This window comes from Takifugu flavidus, chromosome 22 (genome assembly GCF_003711565.1).
Source record: "Takifugu flavidus isolate HTHZ2018 chromosome 22, ASM371156v2, whole genome shotgun sequence".
Taxonomy (NCBI): domain Eukaryota; kingdom Metazoa; phylum Chordata; class Actinopteri; order Tetraodontiformes; family Tetraodontidae; genus Takifugu; species Takifugu flavidus.
The window spans coordinates 9,778,606-9,799,650 of NC_079541.1; the positions used below are offsets into that span (position 1 = coordinate 9,778,606).

At 50.3% G+C, this 21,045-nt stretch overlaps 3 protein-coding genes across 6 annotated transcripts; 2 read left to right on the top strand and 1 right to left on the bottom strand.

Annotated features, from left to right (window-relative positions):
• The first annotated feature begins 438 nt into the window (after positions 1 to 438).
• Positions 439 to 9,504, top strand: mkrn1 (makorin, ring finger protein, 1). 3 transcript variants are annotated; one of them, XR_008948198.1, is made up of 9 exons: positions 439 to 593; positions 1,095 to 1,226; positions 4,912 to 5,087; positions 5,305 to 5,528; positions 6,212 to 6,426; positions 6,643 to 6,753; positions 7,792 to 7,936; positions 8,616 to 8,838; positions 8,988 to 9,128. XR_008948198.1 is itself a non-coding variant. In XM_057022034.1 (8 exons), the coding sequence occupies exons 1-8, from the start codon at positions 520 to 522 to the stop codon at positions 9,198 to 9,200; spliced, it is 1,290 nt and encodes a 429-aa protein (XP_056878014.1). In that variant the 5' UTR covers positions 439 to 519; the 3' UTR covers positions 9,201 to 9,504. The 3 variants fall into 3 exon arrangements, 2 of the variants coding, with proteins under 2 accessions (XP_056878014.1, XP_056878015.1); XM_057022034.1 differs by lacking the exon at positions 8,616 to 8,838 and having other exon boundaries at positions 8,988 to 9,504; XM_057022035.1 differs by lacking the exons at positions 8,616 to 8,838; positions 8,988 to 9,128 and adding an exon at positions 8,481 to 8,579.
• Positions 9,505 to 10,154: 650 nt separating this feature from the next.
• il17ra1a (interleukin 17 receptor A1a) lies at positions 10,155 to 18,812 on the bottom strand. Of its 2 annotated transcripts, XM_057022031.1 has the most exons (11): positions 18,029 to 18,810; positions 17,528 to 17,552; positions 17,287 to 17,430; positions 16,994 to 17,115; positions 16,634 to 16,757; positions 16,450 to 16,497; positions 15,688 to 15,842; positions 15,295 to 15,369; positions 15,149 to 15,218; positions 14,775 to 14,885; positions 10,155 to 14,698 (listed from the first exon to the last, which is right to left on the bottom strand). In XM_057022031.1, exons 1-11 carry the CDS (start codon positions 18,119 to 18,121, stop codon positions 13,335 to 13,337), a joined length of 2,331 nt encoding a protein of 776 aa, XP_056878011.1. In that variant the 5' UTR covers positions 18,122 to 18,810; the 3' UTR covers positions 10,155 to 13,334. The 2 variants fall into 2 exon arrangements, with proteins under 2 accessions (XP_056878011.1, XP_056878013.1); XM_057022033.1 differs by lacking the exon at positions 17,528 to 17,552 and having other exon boundaries at positions 18,029 to 18,812.
• Positions 10,368 to 13,123, top strand: tmem121b (transmembrane protein 121B). The gene is made up of 2 exons (XM_057022036.1): positions 10,368 to 11,104; positions 12,015 to 13,123. Exons 1-2 carry the CDS (start codon positions 10,368 to 10,370, stop codon positions 12,043 to 12,045), a joined length of 768 nt encoding a protein of 255 aa, XP_056878016.1. The 3' UTR covers positions 12,046 to 13,123.
• Positions 18,813 to 21,045: the final 2,233 nt, after the last annotated feature.

Below are 21,045 nucleotides of genomic sequence, written 5' to 3' on the forward strand. Positions count from 1 at the left end.
CGTTTCCTGAAATGACTCCATTTACTCATTTGCTAATTGTATTTTGTTCTTTTTGGGTTCAACTAATCACCATGCTTAACATCTTTTTGAAATCACAGGGTCAGGGTCTTGTCCTCCATATATAGGGTTACAGACATATAACTGTATTTCCTGGTCATGTGTCGATATTTTCTACTGAATTAACCTATAGCTGGTGTTATTTTGGGCTGAGTGTCGTCAAGCCAGTGATGAAGCAACTGACCGACGCAGTATTATGTGATTGCCATCATAGGAGAAGTAACACAAGTTCATGTTTTTAAATCACCGGGTCCAGAATTCCAGGAACACCTGAGATGAAACTCAAAGACAAGAAAATAACGAAATGCATCATCTGAGCGTCTTTCTTCCTCCGACATGGGCTCTGTGGAAGCTAATTCCGGAATCTACCGATCTGATCCGAACAGCTACGGAAGAAGCCGAACTGAAACGGAACTAGTCCGAACATCCGACGGGAGCTCGAGCGCCTCAACATAAACAGCAATGGCGGAGGCAGCAGTCGCATCTACGGTGACTTTACCAGTGACCGGGGGGTGGACCAAACACGTAACCTGCAGGTGATGAAAAAGTAACGACAGTTGTCTTGCGGATCGTCGCCATGTCTGTTGTGTGGGGACAGAGCCTAGGTGACAGCGAGCCTGAGCAGCAGCTGACATCAGCCTTTTGTCGGGCTCCACTCAGCTGTCGGCTAACTTGGCTAATATTAGCCGAGTCGCTGTGTTGTTGTGGACGGCTGCTGCCTGGCTCGAAGGCTCCTCAGCTTCAGGGTCGCCCGGTATGTGTCCGTGAGGGACCTGCGTTGGTGCTGCCGGAGCCCCCAGCAAGGATGGCAGAAGCGCGTCATGAAGCCCAGTTCAATGACTGGCTCGGTTATAATGGTGGACCTTGTCAAGCCTCAACACGTCGGCTAGAACCTTCTCTTTCCAATGAAAGTTAAATAAAAGCCTCCCCGGCATTAAACCTTCAATTCCGGTTTCCTAGGCGTAGTTTCACGGCCGAGATGCTTTGTCGTTTTTGCTTTTCTTGTATTTCAGGCGTGTTGTTGTGTGTAATTTCAGGTATTTCATGCACGGTCTGTGCAAAGAAGGGGACAACTGTCGCTATTCGCATGATCTGACCAGCAGCAAACCCGCAGCCATGATGTGCAAGTTCTTCCAGAAGGGAAACTGTGTGTTTGGGGAGCGATGCAGGTAAAGATGCATAAAGGTGGACATGTCCCTAGAGTAGCTCACTGTGTTTATGCATCATGGCCCCAGCGTTGAAGGGCTAAAGAATTCTAGGAAGTAAGTAAGGACTAGCTCCTTCTCTGAGAGATGACAGTAGGGGGTCAAATGCTGTAGCAGGGGGACAGATGCTGTACCGGTGGGACAGATGCTTTTGTGGGGGACAGATGCTGTAGAGGGATCTCTCTCAGAGAGAGAGAGATCCTCTTTTAAAGGTGTGTCCACAGGTCTGTCTTTTATGAGACAGGTCTTTTATGGCTCAGCTCCTGGTTCAGCTCTTGGTTCAGCTCCTGGCTCAGACCCAGAGCCAGCCTGTACAGGATGGTCTGCTGCTGTGTGCAGAAGCTCAGCAGCCATCCAGTTTCTTAGACATTTTCCTATAAGTCTCTGGTCTGTTGGAGAGCTTGGTTCAATAGTCTGAGCTCCACAGTTGTGTCTGTCCGTCCGCCCGTCCGTCCTTTTGACGGAGCTGTGGGTGTCCTGGTCATCTGTCTCACCAAGACAGATTTGCAGCCTTTATGAGGAGTTCCTGCTGAAAGGCCTTGTGTGCTGCGTTTGTTCTGCCTCAATAGCCTCTGCTCGGGCTATTGTGATGGACTTGAGCTCAGTCTGCTCTCTGGGCCTGGGGCCCCTCTCTCCTGCAGACCCCTGAGCCAGACAGACCCCTGTGGTTTCTCCTCCACTCCACTCCTCTCCTCAACTCTTACCCCTCTCCTCAACTCTTACTCTCTCCTCCTCCACTCTCCTCCTCCATTCCTCTCCTCCACTCTTACTCCTCTCCTCCTCCACTCTCCTCCATTCCTTTCCTTCCTCCACTCTTACTCCTCTCCTCCTCCACTCCTCTTCCATTCCTCTCCTCCACTCTTACTCCTCTCCTCCTCCTCCTCCCCCTCTTCCATTCCTCTTCTAAACTCTTACTCCTCTCCTCTTCCACTCCTCTTCTCCTCCACCCTCCTCCATTCCTCTCCTCCACTCTTACCCCTCTCCTCCACTCTTACTCCTCTCCTCCTCCACTCCTCTTCTTCCTCCATCCTCTCCTCCACTCTTCTCCTCTCCTCCTCCACTCCTCTCTTCCTCCACTCCTCTTCTCCTCCACTCTCCTCCATTCCTCTCCTCAACGCTTACCCCTCTCCTCCACTCTTACTCCTCTCCTCCTCCACTCCTCTCCTGCACTCTTACTCCTCTCCTCCTCCACTCCTCTCCTCCATTCCTCTCCTCCACTCTTACTCCTCTCCTCCTCCACTCCACTCCTCTTCTACTCCACTCTCCTCCATTCCCCTCCTCCACTCTTACTCCTCTCCTCCACTCTTACTCCTCTCCTCCTCCACTCCTCTTCTCCTCCACTCTCCTCCATTCCTCTCCTCCACTCTTACCCCTCTCCTCAACTCTTACCCCTCTCCTCCACTCTTACCTCTCCTCCTCACTCCTCTCCTCCTCCACTCCTCTCCTCCATTCCTCTCCTCCACTCTTACTCCTCTCCTCCTCCACTCCACTCCTCTTCTCCTCCACTCTCCTCCATTCCTCTCCTCCACTCTTACTCCTCTCCTCCACTCTTACTCCTCTCCTCCTCCACTCCTCTTCTCCTCCACTCTCCTCCATTCCTCTCCTCAACGCTTACCCCTCTCCTCCACTCTTACTCCTCTCCTCCTCCACTCCTCTCCTCCACTCTTACTCCTCTCCTCCTCCATCCACTCCTCTCCTCCATTCCTCTCCTCCACTCTTACTCCTCTCCTCCTCCACTCCACTCCTCTTCTACTCCACTCTCCTCCATTCCTCTCCTCCACTCTTACTCCTCTCCTCCACTCTTACTCCTCTCCTCCTCCACTCCTCTTCTCCTCCACTCTCCTCCATTCCTCTCCTCCACTCTTACCCCTCTCCTCCACTCTTACCCCTCTCCTCCACTCTTACTCCTCTCCTCCTCCACTCCTCTCCTCCTCCACTCCTCCTCCTCCATTCCTCTCCTCCACTCTTACTCCTCTCCTCCTCCACTCCACTCCTCTTCTCTCTCCACTCTCCTCCATTCCTCTCCTCCACTCTTACCTCCTCTCCTCCACTCTTACACTCCTCTCCTCCTCCACTCCTCTTCTCCTCCACTCTCCTCCCTTCCTCTCCTCAACGCTTACCCCTCTCCTCCACTCTTACCTCCTCTCCTCCTCACTCCTCTCCTCCACTCTTACTCCTCTCCTCCTCCACTCCTCTCCTCCATTCCTCTCCTCCACTCTTACTCCTCTCCTCCTCCACTCCACTCCTCTTCTACTCCACTCTCCTCCATTCCTCTCCTCCACTCTTACTCCTCTCCTCCACTCTTACACTCCTTCCACTCTCTCCTCTCCTCCTCCCCCTCTTCTCCTCCACTCTCCTCCATTCCTCTCCTCCACTCTTACTCTCTACTCCTCTCCTCCACTCTTACCCCTCTCCTCCCCTCTTACTCCTCTCCTCCTCCACTCCTCTCCTCCTCCACTCCTCTCCTCCATTCCTCTCCTCCACTCTTACTCCTCCTCCTCCTCCACTCCCCTCCTCTTCTCCTCCACCTCTCCTCCCTTCCTCTCCTCCACTCTTACTCCTCTCTCTCCACTCTTCCTCCTCTCCTCCTCCACTCCTCTTCTCCTCCCTTCTCCTCCCTCCCTTCCTCTCCTCAACGCTTACCCCTCTCCTCCACTCTTACTCCTCTCCTCCTCCCTCCTCCTCTCCTCCTCCACTCCTCTCCTCCATTCCTCTTCTTGTCCATTCCTCTCCTCCACTCTTACTCCTCTCCTCCTCCACTCCACTCTCTCTTCTACTCCTCTCTCCTCCTCCACTCTCCTCCTTCCTCTCCTCCACTCTTACTCCTCTCCTCCACTCTTACTCCCTTCCTCCTCCACTCCTCTTCTCCTCCACTCTCCTCCATTCCCTTCCCTCCTCCACTCTTACTCCTCTCCTCCACTCTTACCCCTCTCCTCCTCCACTCTTACTCCTCTCCTCCTCCACTCCTCTCCTCCTCCACTCCTCTCCTCCATTCCTCTCCTCCACTCTTACTCCTCTCCTCCTCCACTCCACTCCTCTTCTCCTCCACTCTCCTCCATTCCTCTCCTCCACTCTTACTCTTACTCCTCTCCTCCACTCTTACTCCTCTCCTCCTCCACTCCTCTTCTCCTCCACTCTCCTCCATTCCTCCCTCCTCAACGCTTAACCCTCTCCTCCACTCTTACTCCTCTCCTCCTCCACCTCCTCTCCTCCTCCACTCCTCTCCTCCATTCCTCTTCTTGTCCATTCCTCTCCTCCACTCTTACTCCTCTCCTCTTCTCCTCCACTCCACTCCTCTTCTCTCTCCACTTCCTCCATTCCTCTCCTCCACTCTTACTCCTCTCCTCCACTCTTACTCCTCTCCTCCTCCACTCCTCTTCTCCTCCACTCTCCTCATTCCTCTCCTCCACTCTTACTCCTCTCTCCTCCTCCACTGCTCTTCTCCATTCCTCTCCTCAACTCTTACCCCTCTCCTCCACTCTTACTCCTCTCCTCCACTCCTCTCCTGCACTCTTACTCCTCTCCTCTGCTCCTCCTCTCCTCTCTGGGGATCATAGAAAGAGCTTTTCATTTCGCGTTTTGTCATGGCAACATCATCTTATATACTGAAATTCTAGCCCTGACTATTTCTTCTTCTCTGCTTCCTCAGGTTTGAACATTGTAAACCAACAAAGAGCGAGGAGGTCTCGAACCCCCAGATGTTGCTATTAAGCTCCACCCCACCGTCGATTGATCCAGAATGCAGTGAGTCAGGCCCTCGCCTGAAGACTCAGGACTGGGCCAATGCTGCCGAGTTTGTTCCAGGACAGCCTTACTGTGGCCGGGGTGAGTGGCAGCCCCGTCTCTCTCCCACCGGGTTGCTAATAAGGGTCCGTATTTCACCGGCTGACTTGTTTGGTGGAGCTGATGAAGCAGCCTTCATGTTTTTGGGAGGCTCATTAGTAAACCGCGGTCACATTTGTGGCCGTCTGTCTCTGTGGGGCTTCTGCTATTTCCTGTTTACGTCCGGACATCTCGTGAATGTCATGTGTGTGTTGTGCAGCTGAGTCGGTGGATGTGGAGATCTCCATCCCTCTCATTGAAGAGCTCAACGGTGATGCCACCACTGATAAGGAAGAGCTTCGAAAGCAGCTCTGCCCATATGCTGCTGTAGGAGAGTGCCGCTACGGCGTCAACTGTGCGTACCTGCACGGGGATGTGTGTGACATGTGTGGCCTGCAGGTGCTCCACCCCACCGATAGCAGCCAGCGCTCCGAGCACACCAAGGTAACCATGGCAGGGAGCCTGTGGAGGTGGTTGCGTTAAAAGGTGAAAATGGCTATCTGCCTCTGGTTCTTCACCCTGAAAATCTGGGACGCACCACTTAGCTGAGAGGGGGCGTGGCCCTGGAGGAAGCCCCGCCTCAGAAGTGGTTGAAGGTTTGTAGGGTAGGGGGCTGTTTGGACAGCTGCTGGATGATTACTGCAAGCTTGGACTAGCCAGCAGCACCTGGAAACAGGGCAGTCCTGGTCCAGTATGAGTCCAGGATTCCTGGCATTAGTAATGAAGGCCAGGATGGCATCCATCTGGCGATCCAGTGGATCTCTGAGCCTCTGTCCAGCCCCTGAAGGGCACCTGACACAAACAGCTGGCTATCATCTGTAGGGCCGTGGAGAAGGCTGTTACTTATGGGTGTTCCACGTTAGCAGGTTAATGGACCTGCACTCAGGCAGACCGCAGGAGCATCAAATGGAAGAACATCTCAAGATCCAGATGTGAAGGCTCGTGACTTCGTACCAAGAAGACCGAAGACTTTTTGAGTGTAATGAAGCCCAGATTCAGGGAATTTTTTTGGATTCTAGCATAGGGCTGCAACAGAGTAACCTTCCTGGAGAAAGCTTAGCAGATGGAACTGTTGCTATGGTTACAGGCTTGTCAACTGATGCATTTGTCACTGTCGCATCTTTCAGGCCTGCATCGAGGCCCATGAAAAGGACATGGAGATCTCGTTTGCCATCCAACGCAGCAAAGACATGATGTGCGGCGTGTGCATGGAGGTGGTGTTTGAGAAGGTCAATCCCAGCGAGCGACGCTTCGGAATCCTCTCCAACTGCAGCCACTGCTACTGTCTGAAGTGCATCCGCAAGTGGAGGAGTGCCAAGCAGTTCGAAAGCAAGATTATCAAGTCAGTCGAGTTCGGCACTAGTGTGTGAGAGAGTGTGAGCGTGCTCTGCCTTCCCAGCAGGTACCAACAAGGCCTGAGACAGAGTAGAGAAGATGGGGTGATTCCAATGTCCTCGCCGAGAACAGTCCCCCTGAGAGGGTTACGGATGTCGGCTGACCTGTTGTTGAGCTTGGACGTGGGCATTTAGCAGGTTTTCATGCTGACTTTTCTTTGCAGGTCTTGTCCAGAGTGTCGAATCACCTCCAACTTTGTCATCCCAAGTGAATATTGGGTGGAAGATAAAGAAGACAAACAGAAGCTCATCCAGAAATACAAGGATGGAATGGGGTAATTACACCGCAGCAGTGCAGGCTTTACCCCACACACGTGAGAGTAGTGTAGAGGAGGAGAGGGGCGGGGGCGTCAGGGATGAGGCAGGCAGCAGCACCTGTAGACCCTGTTAATGATTCATTCACTCGTCACCATCACCATAACAATCGTTAGGAAGTTAAGAATGATGATACCCATCCCATCTGGGTAGGCTAACAGGGGTACCTCTACATCTGGGAGAACGCCTGGTGTTCCAGGTGGATGACAGTGCAGGTCTTGGCTCCTCCTCAGGGGCTCATAGAGCTCCCTATCCTCTCCTCTCAGGTGGAACCTATTTCAGGGGCTTGCAGCTGCAATTGGGCCCTGTCAACAACTGGAGGTTAGATTAAGCAGTTCATTCAGAAGCTCTCAGAAGAGCTGTGTCTTCAAGAGGGTAGAGAGGGTCGCTACTGCTGTGACACAGCTCTGGAGGTCGGTCCACCATCGGGGAACAAGGGATGAGAAGAGTCTGGATCTCTATGTCCGAACAGACGGTGTTACCAGATGATGCTCATGTGAGGAACGCAGCAGACGAGGGGTTGATGGGCTCTAACAAGACCGGGAGGGAGCAGATCCAGCTCTGTGGGCCAGCAGGAGGGACCTGAACCTAACGAGACACCTGGACTCCCTACAGTCTTGGGGTGCATCTCAGAGCTTCATCCTCTGCTTTTCCACAGTACCCCCCCCCCATCCCCACCTTGACAGCATGGAGATCCCTTTTCCTTCCTGGGGCACCAGACCAGAGCCCCTTACAGCCGACTTCTGGTTGGCCCTCATAGCCAAGCACCTCAACCGGGTTCAGTCTACTGGCTGGTGGCCTTTGGAGCAGTCGGCTCTACAAGAGTCCTCTTTGAGCTGGGACGCAGCCCTCAGAGTAGTCCACATCTTAAATACTGACCAGGCAGGAAGAACCTTGGGAAGAATGTCTCAGCAGCGCCACAGACCACGCAGCTCTATCTCTGTGCTGCAGTTCTGACGTTCTTTGCTTTGTCTTGTTTCCACGTGTGCTCTCTTTAGGAGGAAACCCTGTCGATACTTTGACGAGGGTCGTGGAATTTGCCCTTTCGGTGCCAATTGCTTCTACAAACACGCCTTTCCTGATGGTCGTCTGGAGGAGGCTCAGCCACAGCGAAGACAGACTGGATCCAGCAGCAGGAACCGGGTAACATTATCATTTTACATACAAGTGCTTCTGACCCTCACGGGACAGGAGAGTTTCTGAGTCCGTGGACTTCCCTGCTAGTCCTACACTGGTTGAGGATTCCACGTTCAGCTGCTCCCCCTGCTGTTAGACAAGACCTTGTTGGCTTTAGCTTTCAGCACGCTGTAAACAGAAATATTGCCATCAAGAAGACACGCGAGGGAGGACATTTGGACAGCTAGGACTGAGTCGTTCCTCCAAAGGTAGCTGGTATTCTCAGCTGGTTTCAGCACTATAACCGTGGTTGACAGGCGATGTCATCAGCAGTGGCAGTGTTTATGGTCTGCCAGCACTCCTCACTGGTCCACCACTGTACTGATAAAGTCATCAGAAATCAAAAGTGTTCCTCAGACTTTAGTTCAGTCAGCAGCAGCTCCAGTGGTCAAATCATGGCAGATATTTTCTTTCAGCTAAGCCGTCAGGGTTCCTCCGTCCAGAGACGGACCTCATTTGTGGGTGCAAGCGGCCCACTGTGAGTTTGCTGTTATGACCACCCCCCCACCAGGACAAGCTCCTCCTTACTCTCACTGGTTGTAAGGTGAAGGAGAATCTGTGCGGGACGTCTGCTCCAGCTGCCCGACCTGTGTGAAGACAGGCTGCTGCACTTCAAGGTGACGAGGGATCTGGCGCACGTTTTCAGGTCTCCCGAGGCGAGCTGTGAGTCAGAGCCGAGGTCCGCCAAGATGGGATGACGGTCCTAGGGACATCACGTCAGGCTTCAGAGGGTTCAATCTGACAGACCTGAAGATCCTGAGCTGGCTGTGAATCTGTTGGTGCTGTTAACAACCACAGTGTAGCACTGGGAAGGTGGAGCTTCAACACCAGCAGGACCACGAGCGTCCAGGAGACGCGAGGAGCTCTGGGTTGGTTGTGGTTTGATAAGCATGTTGACTAAAGTCTGAAGAGGGTTGAGGAGCACTGATCTCCAGATGTGTGAGGTGAATTAGGTGTGTTTGTTTTAGCAGCGTTCCCCACTCAGTCTTCTCTGTCTGATTGTGCTTGAATCCATTAGAACTCCAGGAGGACACAACTGTGGGACATCATTGACGAGCGGGAAAGCACCGGTTCCCTGGACAATGACGATGAGGAGATGGTGACATTTGAGCTGAGCGAGATGCTCCTCATGCTGCTCGCTGCAGGAAATGATGAAGAGGTGACAGATTCAGAGGATGAGTGGGACTTGTTTCACGAGGAGCTGGACGATTTCTATGAGATTTACCTATAGCCGCCCCAGCCTGTGCCTCCCCCCACCCCATCCTCAGATTATATTCTAGACTCTAGAATGGACTGTCTTGTGCAAGTGGTGGACAGTAGCTGTTTCTTTCCCCATTTTGTGGTTGTGCCTTTAACTAGGCCGTTAAAAACCAACGTTAAAGACAAAAAAAACCTGTGGGTGCACTTGTGCTAAACTTTTTTACACATCTATCCTTGAGTGTAACTGCTGTTTCCTAATGAGTTAAAACAGAGTCATCTACGTTAAACGGAGGATCAATGTCTGCAAATATTGGGAATAAACATTGTCAACTTTATTTGTAGTGTGACTTTGACTTGTTCCTCGTGATAATAAAGACTAAAGCGAGGACGTGGACCCTCAGCACATGTTCTCTGCGTGTTCCAGGCATGTTTCACAGCTCCTGACAAGTTCCGCTTTTGTTGTTTTTACTGTTTGACCGGCTGAAGATGTGTCTCCGTGTGGTCGTCTGCCACCTTCCCTGTCCTGGAGCCATGCAGCCGCTCACCTGTGTCCTCTCTTGACAGCAGGGCTGCAACTGGACGTGGATAGATGATGCACCTGTATGATCCCAGTAGCCCTCACAGACATGAAGCACAAATGCTGCCTTCTTTACGGTCTGTTAGAAACTGCAGCCAGCCAGGTGAATCTGATCAGAGATGGCAGATAACTGGATCACACGCGCACACCGGCCCTTCACTATTTCATCTCCATCATCATTCTGGCTGTTCCTCTGCTCCAGATGAGCCACTCGTGGAAGAAGAATCTTCAGTAGTCGTCACGTGAATCAAAGACTTCATTTCCCACAACCCATTGCGCGGCTGTGGCAGCTGCCGTGTGCTGGCTGCCCTTGGCTGTGCACCTCTTGTGATTGCACGTTAAAATTAAATATGTGTGATTTGTTCCGCATCCACCTGAACTTCAAATTAAAGTTTCTTCTCACGCGGCTGCAGGAATAAACGGATTTTAATTTGTGAAGGAACTTTTCGCCCACTACATTTTAATGAGTTTGCGTTGACTGCGAGCTGCAACAGCAGCAGTGAAGCACCTGTGCACACATGTGGCTGGAGCGGCAGCGGCGCTCCAACACCCAACTCCCCCCCCCCCGCGCATGCCTGTTGTGGGCAGGAGGCAGAGGAGGGAGGCGGCCGCACATGTACCATGATATCAAAAACGGAGCCGCTTCCACCCGAAGAGTCTGTCGGTCCAGTCTCATCTGTCTCTCTGTTTCCGGAAGGTGACAGCCAGACCACCAGCGGTAGCATCCACCCGCTGCTCTCCTCGGGGGGAGGTGCCGCCCGCATTATGACATCGGGGGAGTCGGTCCAGAACCCTCCAGCGGCGCACACACCCAGGCGGGCTCTGATGTACAAGGTGCTCTGCTTCCTCCTGCTCATCCTCCAGGGCGGCGTCCTGGACTTCTATCTGATCATCTTCACCGACCTGTACTGGTGCTCCTGGATCGCTACGGATCTGGTGGTGGTCTCCGGGTGGGCCATTTTCTTCATCAAGAACGCGCGCAGTAAGCGGGAGCGCGCCTGTGGCTTCCGCCAGAAGAGCTCCGTGTTCGGCTGCAACCTGGGAGAGTTCACCTACGCTTACCTGGCCTGGCTCATCTACGTCATCTCCTGCACGCCGAAGGTGGTGCTCATCCTGGAGACGTCCATACTGGACCTGATCACGCTGAAGGTGCCGTGCGGACTTACTGGTTTCAAGGTGGTGGTGGTGCTGTCTGTGCCGCTGCTCTTCTGTCTCATCAGCGCCATCATCGAGGATCCGAACGGGCCGAGCAGACACCGGGCCCAGAGCTGCTTCCTGAGCACCTGCCTGGACCTGCTGGACGCATTCACCTTGGTGGAGCTGATGCTGAGCAGCGGCATCCCCACCGTCTACCTTAAGTACGCCGTCATTTCCGTTTACTGGGTGGCTCTGGCGGTGCCGGTGGTCTGGTTGTACGAGTTGACCGTGTCGGAACTGGGCTGCCGGCGGCTGTGCTTCCGCTTTCTGTCGGCCTTGCTGGTCAACGCGCCCCTGCTGGTGGTCAGGTGTCTCCTGGTGTTCGTGCACAACACGCCGGTGTCCGTGTTCCTGTTCAAGAACGTGTTCTTCTGTGCGTGTCAGCTGCTGGAGCTGCTGGAACAGTGCGCGGCAGTGCGTGGCCTCCGCAGCAGCGGGGCCCAGTTCTCCCATTGCGTGTCCGACAACGACATGTGTCCCCACGGCTACGTCAACACCCTGGCCGTGGCCCAGTCCTAGAGACCGGCCAGCGGCTGCTTCACACAGCTGGACCGAAAAGATGGATGGATGATGATAGGTGGATGGAGGGGTGGGTGGGTGTATGGATGATGAATGGGTGGATGGATGGATGAACAGCTGATAATGTATTTCCATTGTTTACCCATTAACATAAAGCATCTGTTTGGCACTGGCAGTAATAAACACTGAAAATGTCCCAGCGATGGTCCCTCCGATGACAGAAATGGTTAAACATTATCCTGAAAATTGACTGAAACGACAGTTTTACTTTACAATCTCGCATTTTGCTGTGATGAACCTGATTATTGCTGATTCGGTGCCCTTTGTGGCCCCTGAGTAGACGTCCATCCACAAATCAAAGTGTCCGGTCACTTCCGACTAACCGTCAAACGGTCAGTAAGGCCACACTCAAGTCTAGCTGGCTGAAGGAATCCAGGACGCTTAATGGCTGTATGAAGAGCAGCTGCTCCACACTGGTTGATGATGAGGCTGCTGTAAAGTCACCAGAGTGGTTTGGCCCGTTTGTGTTGAGCTCAACCTCATTTCTGACAGATCTGTGGTGATGATGGTGAGCAACACGTGATGGTGCTGAAGGTGAGGAGCTGCTCCCTCTGAGGCCAGTTTCCAGGTGCCCCAGTGAACCTTGCTGTGGACAGGCTTGGACATGAGCTGAGGACACCGTGAGGACCTCGTCAAGTGCTCAGTGTCCAGCGGTGGTGGTTGGACAGAGTCCTGCTGGCCGTCATCTTCATCTTCTGTCTGGAGTTTCTTCTAAAATATGGGAAATGTTCACGTTAGTTCCGGTTCTCGTCTCGTCAGATGAGTCTGAAGCTCCAGTTCAAAGGTGGCTTGTCTGGTTTCTCCTCACGACACCCAGCACCAGACAGGTCTTCACACCTGTTCTCCAGAGACCTAGTGTGTGTGTGTTGCCCATGGACGTGGTGTGCTTATCTAATGACCTAAGATGTGATCTGAAGCTGTTGGTGATAATTGTGTTCAGACCCTGGTGGGTCAGCAGGTTCTGACATCGTTGTTGTTCCTAATGGTGAACCTTAGGTGGTGTATGTGCACGTCGGTTTGGTTCTATCACATAGCTACTAAACACATTGTAATTGTTGGCTAACCCAGTTCAACCTGAACCCAAAACCATTTAAAGTGCTAAATCATGCTGCTGGTCATGGTTGTGCTGTTACCCACCATCATGTGAAGTTAGGGTAGCTTAGGGATTAGCATATCTGTGGCTAGCTGAAATGTTGTGCTCCATACTAATGTGGAATGTAAAAACGGCATCACACCAACAGGAAATCCAGCCAGATGTTTCAGCTGACAGACGCTGACTCCAGCCCGCCAAACTGGAGTAACTGGAGAGACAAAGAAATGTTTTTACTCAGACAAAAGGGAAACATCTGATAACATTGGTAGCTTGTTGCTGGAACGCTCCTCTATTGGAACCAAGAGTTCCAGCCCCAGGGGAATGCGTGAAGGTGTGACCCTTGAACTTTGACTCTCACGTCAGGCCTGTGACAAGATGACAGCAAATATCAGAGAAGCTTTACTCTTCCTGCCAACATACTCCTTCATTTGTGTATCAGTAAAGACTTGATGTGACAATAAAACGTGTTGACAGAATATTGTGGTTGAAATAAAGGCGAGGGAGGAAATGTCCAATGTCTTTATTGATCAGTGCACACACACACACACACACACACACACACACACCCACAGTCCAGAAGACCTCCTGCCACCATTTGACAAAACATTGGTTATTTTTATTATTGAAACTAGAAAAGTGTTTTTTTTTCTTTATATACAAATAACATATAAACAACATGTGCACGGAACATCACGTGCACATGTCTTACATATTTGGAGTCAGGTTTCTTCCAGGTCAGAACACTGGAGACTTGAGAGCAGCAGCCTCTCTTGGAGCCTCCTCAGAGCCACCAGAGAACCCTCGTTGGACCCTGGTTCCTGCTGGGATGATGTCTTGGAGATGTATCCGAGGTCAGATCTATGGCTCTGGATCTTTCTGGGCTCCAGAAGCTCCTCCGTGCTCACAGGCTGAGAAGGTCTGACTTCCAATGGAGGGAGAACCTCACTCTGCCTGTTGTCCGCCGAGGAGCTCTGGAAGATTTTAACACCTGAGTGCTGCAGAGAAGAATCCTGGTCTTCAACAGGGAGCCGCCTGAAGCAGCCTTCACTGAAGCAAATCCCGTGTGTGCTGACCGCTGCTGGACTGTGGTATCCAGGAACGGTGTGATGTGTGAATGGCTGGTTCAGCGGCTGCTGCTGGGCACTGTCTCTTATGTTATCTCTGATGAGTGGTGTCTGTTCTGCCACAGACGGTTGGAGAGGCGGTGGGTTCAGTTCAGGGCTGCAGATGTGGACTCTGGTCTGGCTCTCCTTCAGTTCTACCTCACGGATGAAGAAGGGAAGGCCGTCTCTGATTAGAGGAACGCACTCGAGGACCGGAGAGACCTGCAGCTGGGAAATGGGAACATCTGGCTCCATAATTACATCCTCCTCGGCCTCCACACATTCGTTCGCAAACCAGTCAGGGTGCTCGAACTGAAAGTCTCTGAAGGTCTGGATGGCATTCCTCAGGGTTTCACCAGAGGGGCAGTTGAAGTATTCATCACAGCCGATGCCCTCGATGTGATTCACCTGATCAGGGTGATACTTCTCCATGTCTAAGATGCGGAAATACAGCTCCTCAAAGTGCTTCATCAGCTTGTATTTGACTGCAATGTCAAACACTGAGGGCACGTCTTCATCAGTGCTGACCTCATCGAAGTAGGCGATCAGGTACTTGCCCATCATCCCCGCCTGGTGCATATTTGGCAGTAAAAGGTTGAGAAAGGGGGTGAGGATCTCATCAGTCGGGGAGAGAACATCTTGTCTCAGCATCACACGGCCTTGGCCACAGACGGCCCTCCACTTTGCCTGGACGCCTCGTGAGCACAGCACCAGAATCTTATCGCAGGGATCTTCGAGCTTTTGGAGCTGCAGCTCAAGCCATCGAAGGGGCCCGACCATGCCGACCGAGGCGGAGTCCAGCAAGTCCAGCAGGACCTCGGTGCCACATTTAGCCTGGAGGAAGGCACATAGCTTGAGCACAATTTCTCTGTAGAGGGGGTGGTCCTGTGAGTAGATGACCAGCACTTTAGGAGGGTGCTTGAGGGGTTTCTGCCACAGCTGTTTTCCTCTTTCTTTCGATGCCACCTTAGCACGGCTCCCTGTTGACACCACAGCAAGGACTGTCACCTTATAAGACCGAGTAAAGCTCCAAGAACCATTGCAACTGTGACTGACCTGCCCTCCTGTAGAGGCCATATCCGACTGCTGCCATGACTACCAGGGTGAAGACCACTGGCAGGACAACCACAGCAGGAAGTAGAACAGCTGGAGGAGCTGTTGGCTGGACTGTAGAAAGAGTAGAGTTCTCAGAGAAGCTGAACCTTTCCGAGCACAGGTAGACACTATGAGTGACCCGCAAAGACTCGAGACCTGGACTTTTGACTCATGTCAAAAGCAGTTGGTGGCTAAGGTTCAAACCATAACACCTGATGCACATGCGTTTCACAATCAGACCTTCAAAAGAGTTCTGGCTGATGTTCTCGCATCCAGATGTTATTTAGTCACACAGACCTCATAACAGAGTTCATGTTGTGCAAGTGCATACCTACCGGGACAAATGTCCCACCTAGTGGCTTGACGGGTACAGTCCTCACCGCACCGTGGGAACAATGGTTTGATCTGGAGTCAGAGGGAAAGCTAGCATTAGTAAATAACGAAGATCGGCTCAAATGTGACATAATAGAAAGATATTTACCTGAACCCTAAACTGGCAGCAGGACCGGGGCCACTTATCCAGGCTGAAGGTTGCACTCAAACTGGATTTATTGGTCTGAAATAAGAAGACGGTCAGAAGAAGGATGAAGGTCAGTCGAAAAACCACCCACAGCTTCTCCAGTACCTACTGTGGATGAATTCCTGCTCTGATGAGCCTTATGTTGTGTGAATGGAACAACTTCTAAGTTTTATCCTCATGGTTTTAGGCGTGTGTGTGTGTGTGTGTGTGTATTAGGCACAAACATTAACATCCTTGCAGAGATGAGTCCAGGTTATAGGAGAAGCTAGATGAAGCACATTTGCTCCTTTTCACCAAGAAGCGCTTCATGTTCCAGTCCAGAAGTTCTGGTTCTCCAGAGTTGTGTGAGCTCACCTTGAACACATGTTCGTTATGTTGGGTCCTGGCACAATCAACAATAACCATGTATTCTTCACAGAGAGCATCAGGCTGGAAGTTGACAGTCAGCACAGGTTGTCCATCAGCCCCCGAGAGCTGAGCCAGGCTGATATTGGGCTGCCAGAGACTCCCTGTAGCACAACACACAAACACACACGCACACTGACTGACTGACCACATAAACACACACTCTAATTGACCACACAAACAGACTCACATTGACCACATAAACACACACACACTGACTGTCCACATAAACACAAACACTGACTGACCACATAAACACAAACACTGACTGACCACATAAACACACACACAGACCACATAAACACAAACACTGACGGACCACATAAACACACACACAGACCATATAAACACAAACACTGACTGACCACATAAACACAAACACTGACTGACCACATAAACACTGACTGACCACATAACACACACACACTGACTGTCCACATAAACACAAACACTGACTGACCACATAAACACAAACACTGACTGACCACACAAACACACACTCTGATTGACCACATAAACACACTGACTGACCACACAAACACACACTCTGATTGACCACATAAACACACTGACTGACCACACAAACACACACGCACACTGACTGACTGACCACATAAACACACACTGACTAACTGACCACATAAACACACACTCAACAGACATTGACACACACAGAACACACACAGGCAGTGTTCCTGAGCAGTGACTCACCTTGTTCGATGCAGACTTGTGTGTGTTTCATAGTCTTCTCTTGACAACCTGCGTGGATCAGGAGGACAGTGGGCGTGATGAAGATGATACCAGAGGTCCCTCAGATGACGCCAGAGGTCCCTCAGACTCATCAGCACTTGCACTCAGAATTGAGAAGAACCAAGCCCAACCAGCAGAAACTCACCAGAAACACTGACAAGTGTGTCGACGTTATAGTTGTTGTGGTTGAGCTCTGGTTTGGGGATGTTGTAGACAGAGACCGTGTAGATCTGATCCGGGTTGACAACTATGTCAGCTGAGAATGACCACTGAAAGAGAGACATCTGTCACGAAGGGTCTGACCTCATGGTGGTGAGAACGTGACCAGACCTCATGGTGGTCTGGCGAGAACAGACAGCAGAGGATGGAGAACATCTGTGCTTATCAAACATGCACAGCTAAGCTATTAAACATCTGTTCTATTGACTGAAGATCATCACAACACTGACAGGAACATCTGATCTAGTTTTTTTTAGTCTAAAGCAACAGCAGGTCAATCACACACCATCTCTTTTGCTGGACTTCTCATGGGCAGCTTGTCTTTGAATGAGTATCGGACACACAAGTTCTGGTTGGTGGATGCTTCTAGGACATGAAGCTCAGTGGCGTTGAGGAAGTGAATGCTACCTGAGGGAGGAGTGAAGAACATCTGCTTTCAAGGTGTTCTCAAACCTGTAGCTACAGCAACACCCAGACACACTGTACATCTTCAGCACAACAGAGGGGAAGAAGCTCGGGCCATTGGCTACTTGGGGAATGGAGGCATCAAAACAGTATCAGTGTTATAGTTGTCCTTACCGTCGTCCTTTAACTTCCAGCTGATGTGCAAGACAGGCTGCAGTTGTCTTCTCCTGTCCCGCCTGAAGTCCACAGTCACATGAAGCTCCTCTGGACCACTGGGAGTGTACTGGTGAGGACGCAGGTCACTGTCCCAACAGTTAGCTACAGACACACACACGCACAGACGCACACAAGCACACACTTTGGAAGACTTGGTCCTACATATTTATGACAATGATGAAGGTCAAAGTTGACTCACTTGTGGAAGTGATACACTGTAAACCCTACAGGACAACAGAGTAAAGGCAAATGAGGATATTTACTTTATTCTGCAACAATTAGGAACTAAATCAGTTGCTATGATGACAGCAATAACACACACAGTGTGCACACCATTGCGCACGCAGGTGCGCCATAGACAAGTCTATTATCTTGGTGGCGCATTTCTCAGATGGAGGCCTCGCAGACTACACGCCCCGCCTCTGCCCCGCCCCTGACCCACCCGGGCCCCGCCCACCGACATGTTCAGGCGCCAACTGCTTCATCACTGTTGCTTTTAAATTTTGTCAGATCCCTTGGAGGCACGCACACGCACGTGCACACGCACAGATTTCTGGAGGTTAACTGAAACTGACCTACTAAGATGTCAGAAGACAATGTCAACATGTCGAATACAGTTTAAAATGTGTGTGCGTGTCAGGTGCGTAAATGTGGATCAGGTGTGTGAGGTGTGCGCGAGGACAGGCAGTTTCTCGCTTACCTGCTGGCTGCAGTTGAGCGGCGGCCATGTTAGGATCCCGACGGCGGACACAGAAGCGCACATTAACAGCAGCAGAACTGCGTTGATACTCATCTTGATACAAACGCGACCCCACAGAATACAAATCTGCGCGTTTTCCTTTAAAATAACAAAGGTGAGGCTTTCTGAGAAGACGTTAACCCAACAGCGAGGCGAAGCTCCCACTCAAATACTTCCTGCTCTTCATGCAAATCAGTGTGGTATGTTTTCAGGAAGTTACCTCAGACGCCTTCAGGTTCCTGAGAGAAAACCGAGTGTTCACTTTCGCCCTCTCATACGTGTGCGTTTTAAACCACACTTTCTCGATATAAGATTGATGAAAACGCCTGTCACATCTTTAACCTTTTCACCTTACAGGGATAGATTATTAATGTAAAGAAAGCTGGTATAAATTGAGTAATCTGACTTTGAATTCCACACGACCTTAACCCTGAAGGCATCATGTCATCGTATTTCTACGTGTGTAGGAGGAAAAATCGCGTAAATAAAAAGTTTCCTTTGCTGGCTCACTCGGCCCAGTTCAAGTGAATCTGATTTCATCTCTGAAGTGTCTCAGGGTTGTCTCAGACTTTTTTTCCCCAAGATTGGAGAGAAAAAAGATTCCAGCCAATTATGTGACATTTTCAGTCAAAAGAGATCACATCAGTCCAGCGTTGGTTTCTGGCTCCCCATTAAATGTAGAGTAGATTTTTAAATCCTCCTCGTCACATATGAGGTGGGGAAACATGATCACCTGACAGGCCTCTGTCACCCCACTGGGTCATGGTTCCCTCTCCTTTCCTCCTCCTCATCAAGCAGACTAGTTATGCTGATTCCTGTGTAGTTTTTCTGCCCCCCCCCCCCCCCCCCCTATTTATTTACAGGTATCGCCGCCTTCGGAGCTGCATGACGACCTCTGGCCCGCTGACCTGTTGTATAGTGTATTTTTGTGTGTGCTTCTGTGCTCTGTGCCTCTCTCTCCCTCTCCTCTTCCCCCTCCTTCTCCTTCTCCTTCTCCTCTCTCTTTACCCAGCTGGCCATCAGCAGGAGGGTCCCCCTACATGAGCCTGGTCCTGCACAAGGTTTCTTCCTGTTAAAGGGGAGTTTTTCCTTGCCACTGTTGCTTGTCTGGGGTTAGGCCCTGGGATTCTGGAAAGCACCTTGAACAATTTTGATTGTATAAGATGCTATATAAATAAAGATTGATTTGATTTTGATTTGACTGAATTTCTGTATGCTCACCAAGTAATTAACTCACAATGTTAACTTGCAAAGCCGAAAGTTAAAAACAAAGAATGCAACTAGCAAACACATACCATCAGGATGCTTCCCAGAATAGCAGAGATCTTTTCCTTGTTCCTTTCCCAGCACTGGCCCGCTCCCTACGAGCAGGTGCCCCACCCTGCACATAGCGAAATGTGGATACGAGAGGAGGTGGGTGTTTGGAGCTGTCTCCCACTTGCAGCAGCACTCATATCCGGTTGGACTGTTAGCGGACGTAGCCGCTGCTACAATATCACAGATGTACTTCAGCCCAGCGTTACATCAGAGGGAATGGATGGAAAATATGTTGAGCCACCAACACAGAAAAGTTTGTATTGTAGCGTGTTGGGGAGGGTCAGAGTGGGAAATTCCCAGCATGCTTTGTAGCAGTGTGTTCTGTGGGTTCAGGTTTTAACCCTGTTTTTATTTGTTGTAAATGTTATCCTTTGCAACTTTCAATGTTAATGTTCTATTTATTGAGTTCTGGTTGTTGAAGAGAAATATTTTGGTTTGTTAGCATCTTTTATCCTATTAGCATGTGTTATACTATATGTTTTGTTTTATGTTACAGTTAGTTTAGAAGTTAGGAATACTATATACTCTTTAGTAGGAATACACATAAGCAAGTCAGTTGACCCTTCCTTGACCTGAAGACTGGTCAGACAGTTGGAGCCAGCCAGACAGGAATTGGTAGATCCCCATCGTAAAACATGACAACGTAGTTTACTGGTGTTGATAAGTTCCTTGGCAGGAATATGACTTCGGACCTGGCCATCTGGAGAAGATAATGGAGAAGAAGGACCACACCAACACCAAAGGAGGCTGGAAGAAGAAGATGGGGTCATCCAAGAAGAAGGACTGGATTGGACTGAATTAGCATCAATAATTTACATATGTCTTTCTATAAAAGACTGGGTCAAGGGATAGTTAGGCAGTCAGACTTCATGCCCTGACAATTGACTTTGTTGTTGCTAGGGTTATGAACTGGCCCAGAGCTCTGTAATATTTGTATCTTGAATTGATTCTGTTTGCTAAATACATCTGTTTGCTAAATACATCTGTTTGCTAAATACATTTGTTTGCTAAATACATTTTGAAATTGACATTTGTTTACTTGAAGTCTTCATTTAAAGAACACGCGGATTGGCAGTGACACACGAGAGGTACTGCAATCCAACAATTTGGTGACCCCGACGTGATGAAGACAGAGAAGTCATCTGAGGCAAAGAATTCAACAACGGTCACTTCGGAAGACAACTGACGACAAAGGGATCCCTAATAAAAGGTAAGCAGACACCTGTTTAATCAAAAGCTCTGCACATTGGCAATTTCCAAAACATTTGTCGTCACTGTCAATTGAAGTGTCCTAGTTATAAATTCCAGATACAAATATAAAAGTACTGTTGAAAAACAGGGAAGTACTGTTGAAAAAACAGGGAAGTACTGTTGAAAAACAGGGAAGTACTGTTGAAAAAACAGGGAAGTACTGTTGAAAAACAGGGAAGTACTGTTGAAAAAACAGGGAAGTACTGTTGAAAAACAGGGAAGTACTGTTGAAAAAACAGGGAAGTACTGTTGAAAAACAGGGAAGTACTGTTGAAAAAACAGGGAAGTACTGTTGAAAAACAGGGAATTACTGTTGAAAAAACAGGGAAGTACTGTTGAAAAACAGGGAAGTACTGTTGAAAAAACAGGGAAGTACTGTTGAAAAAACAGGGAATTACGGTTAGAGTAAA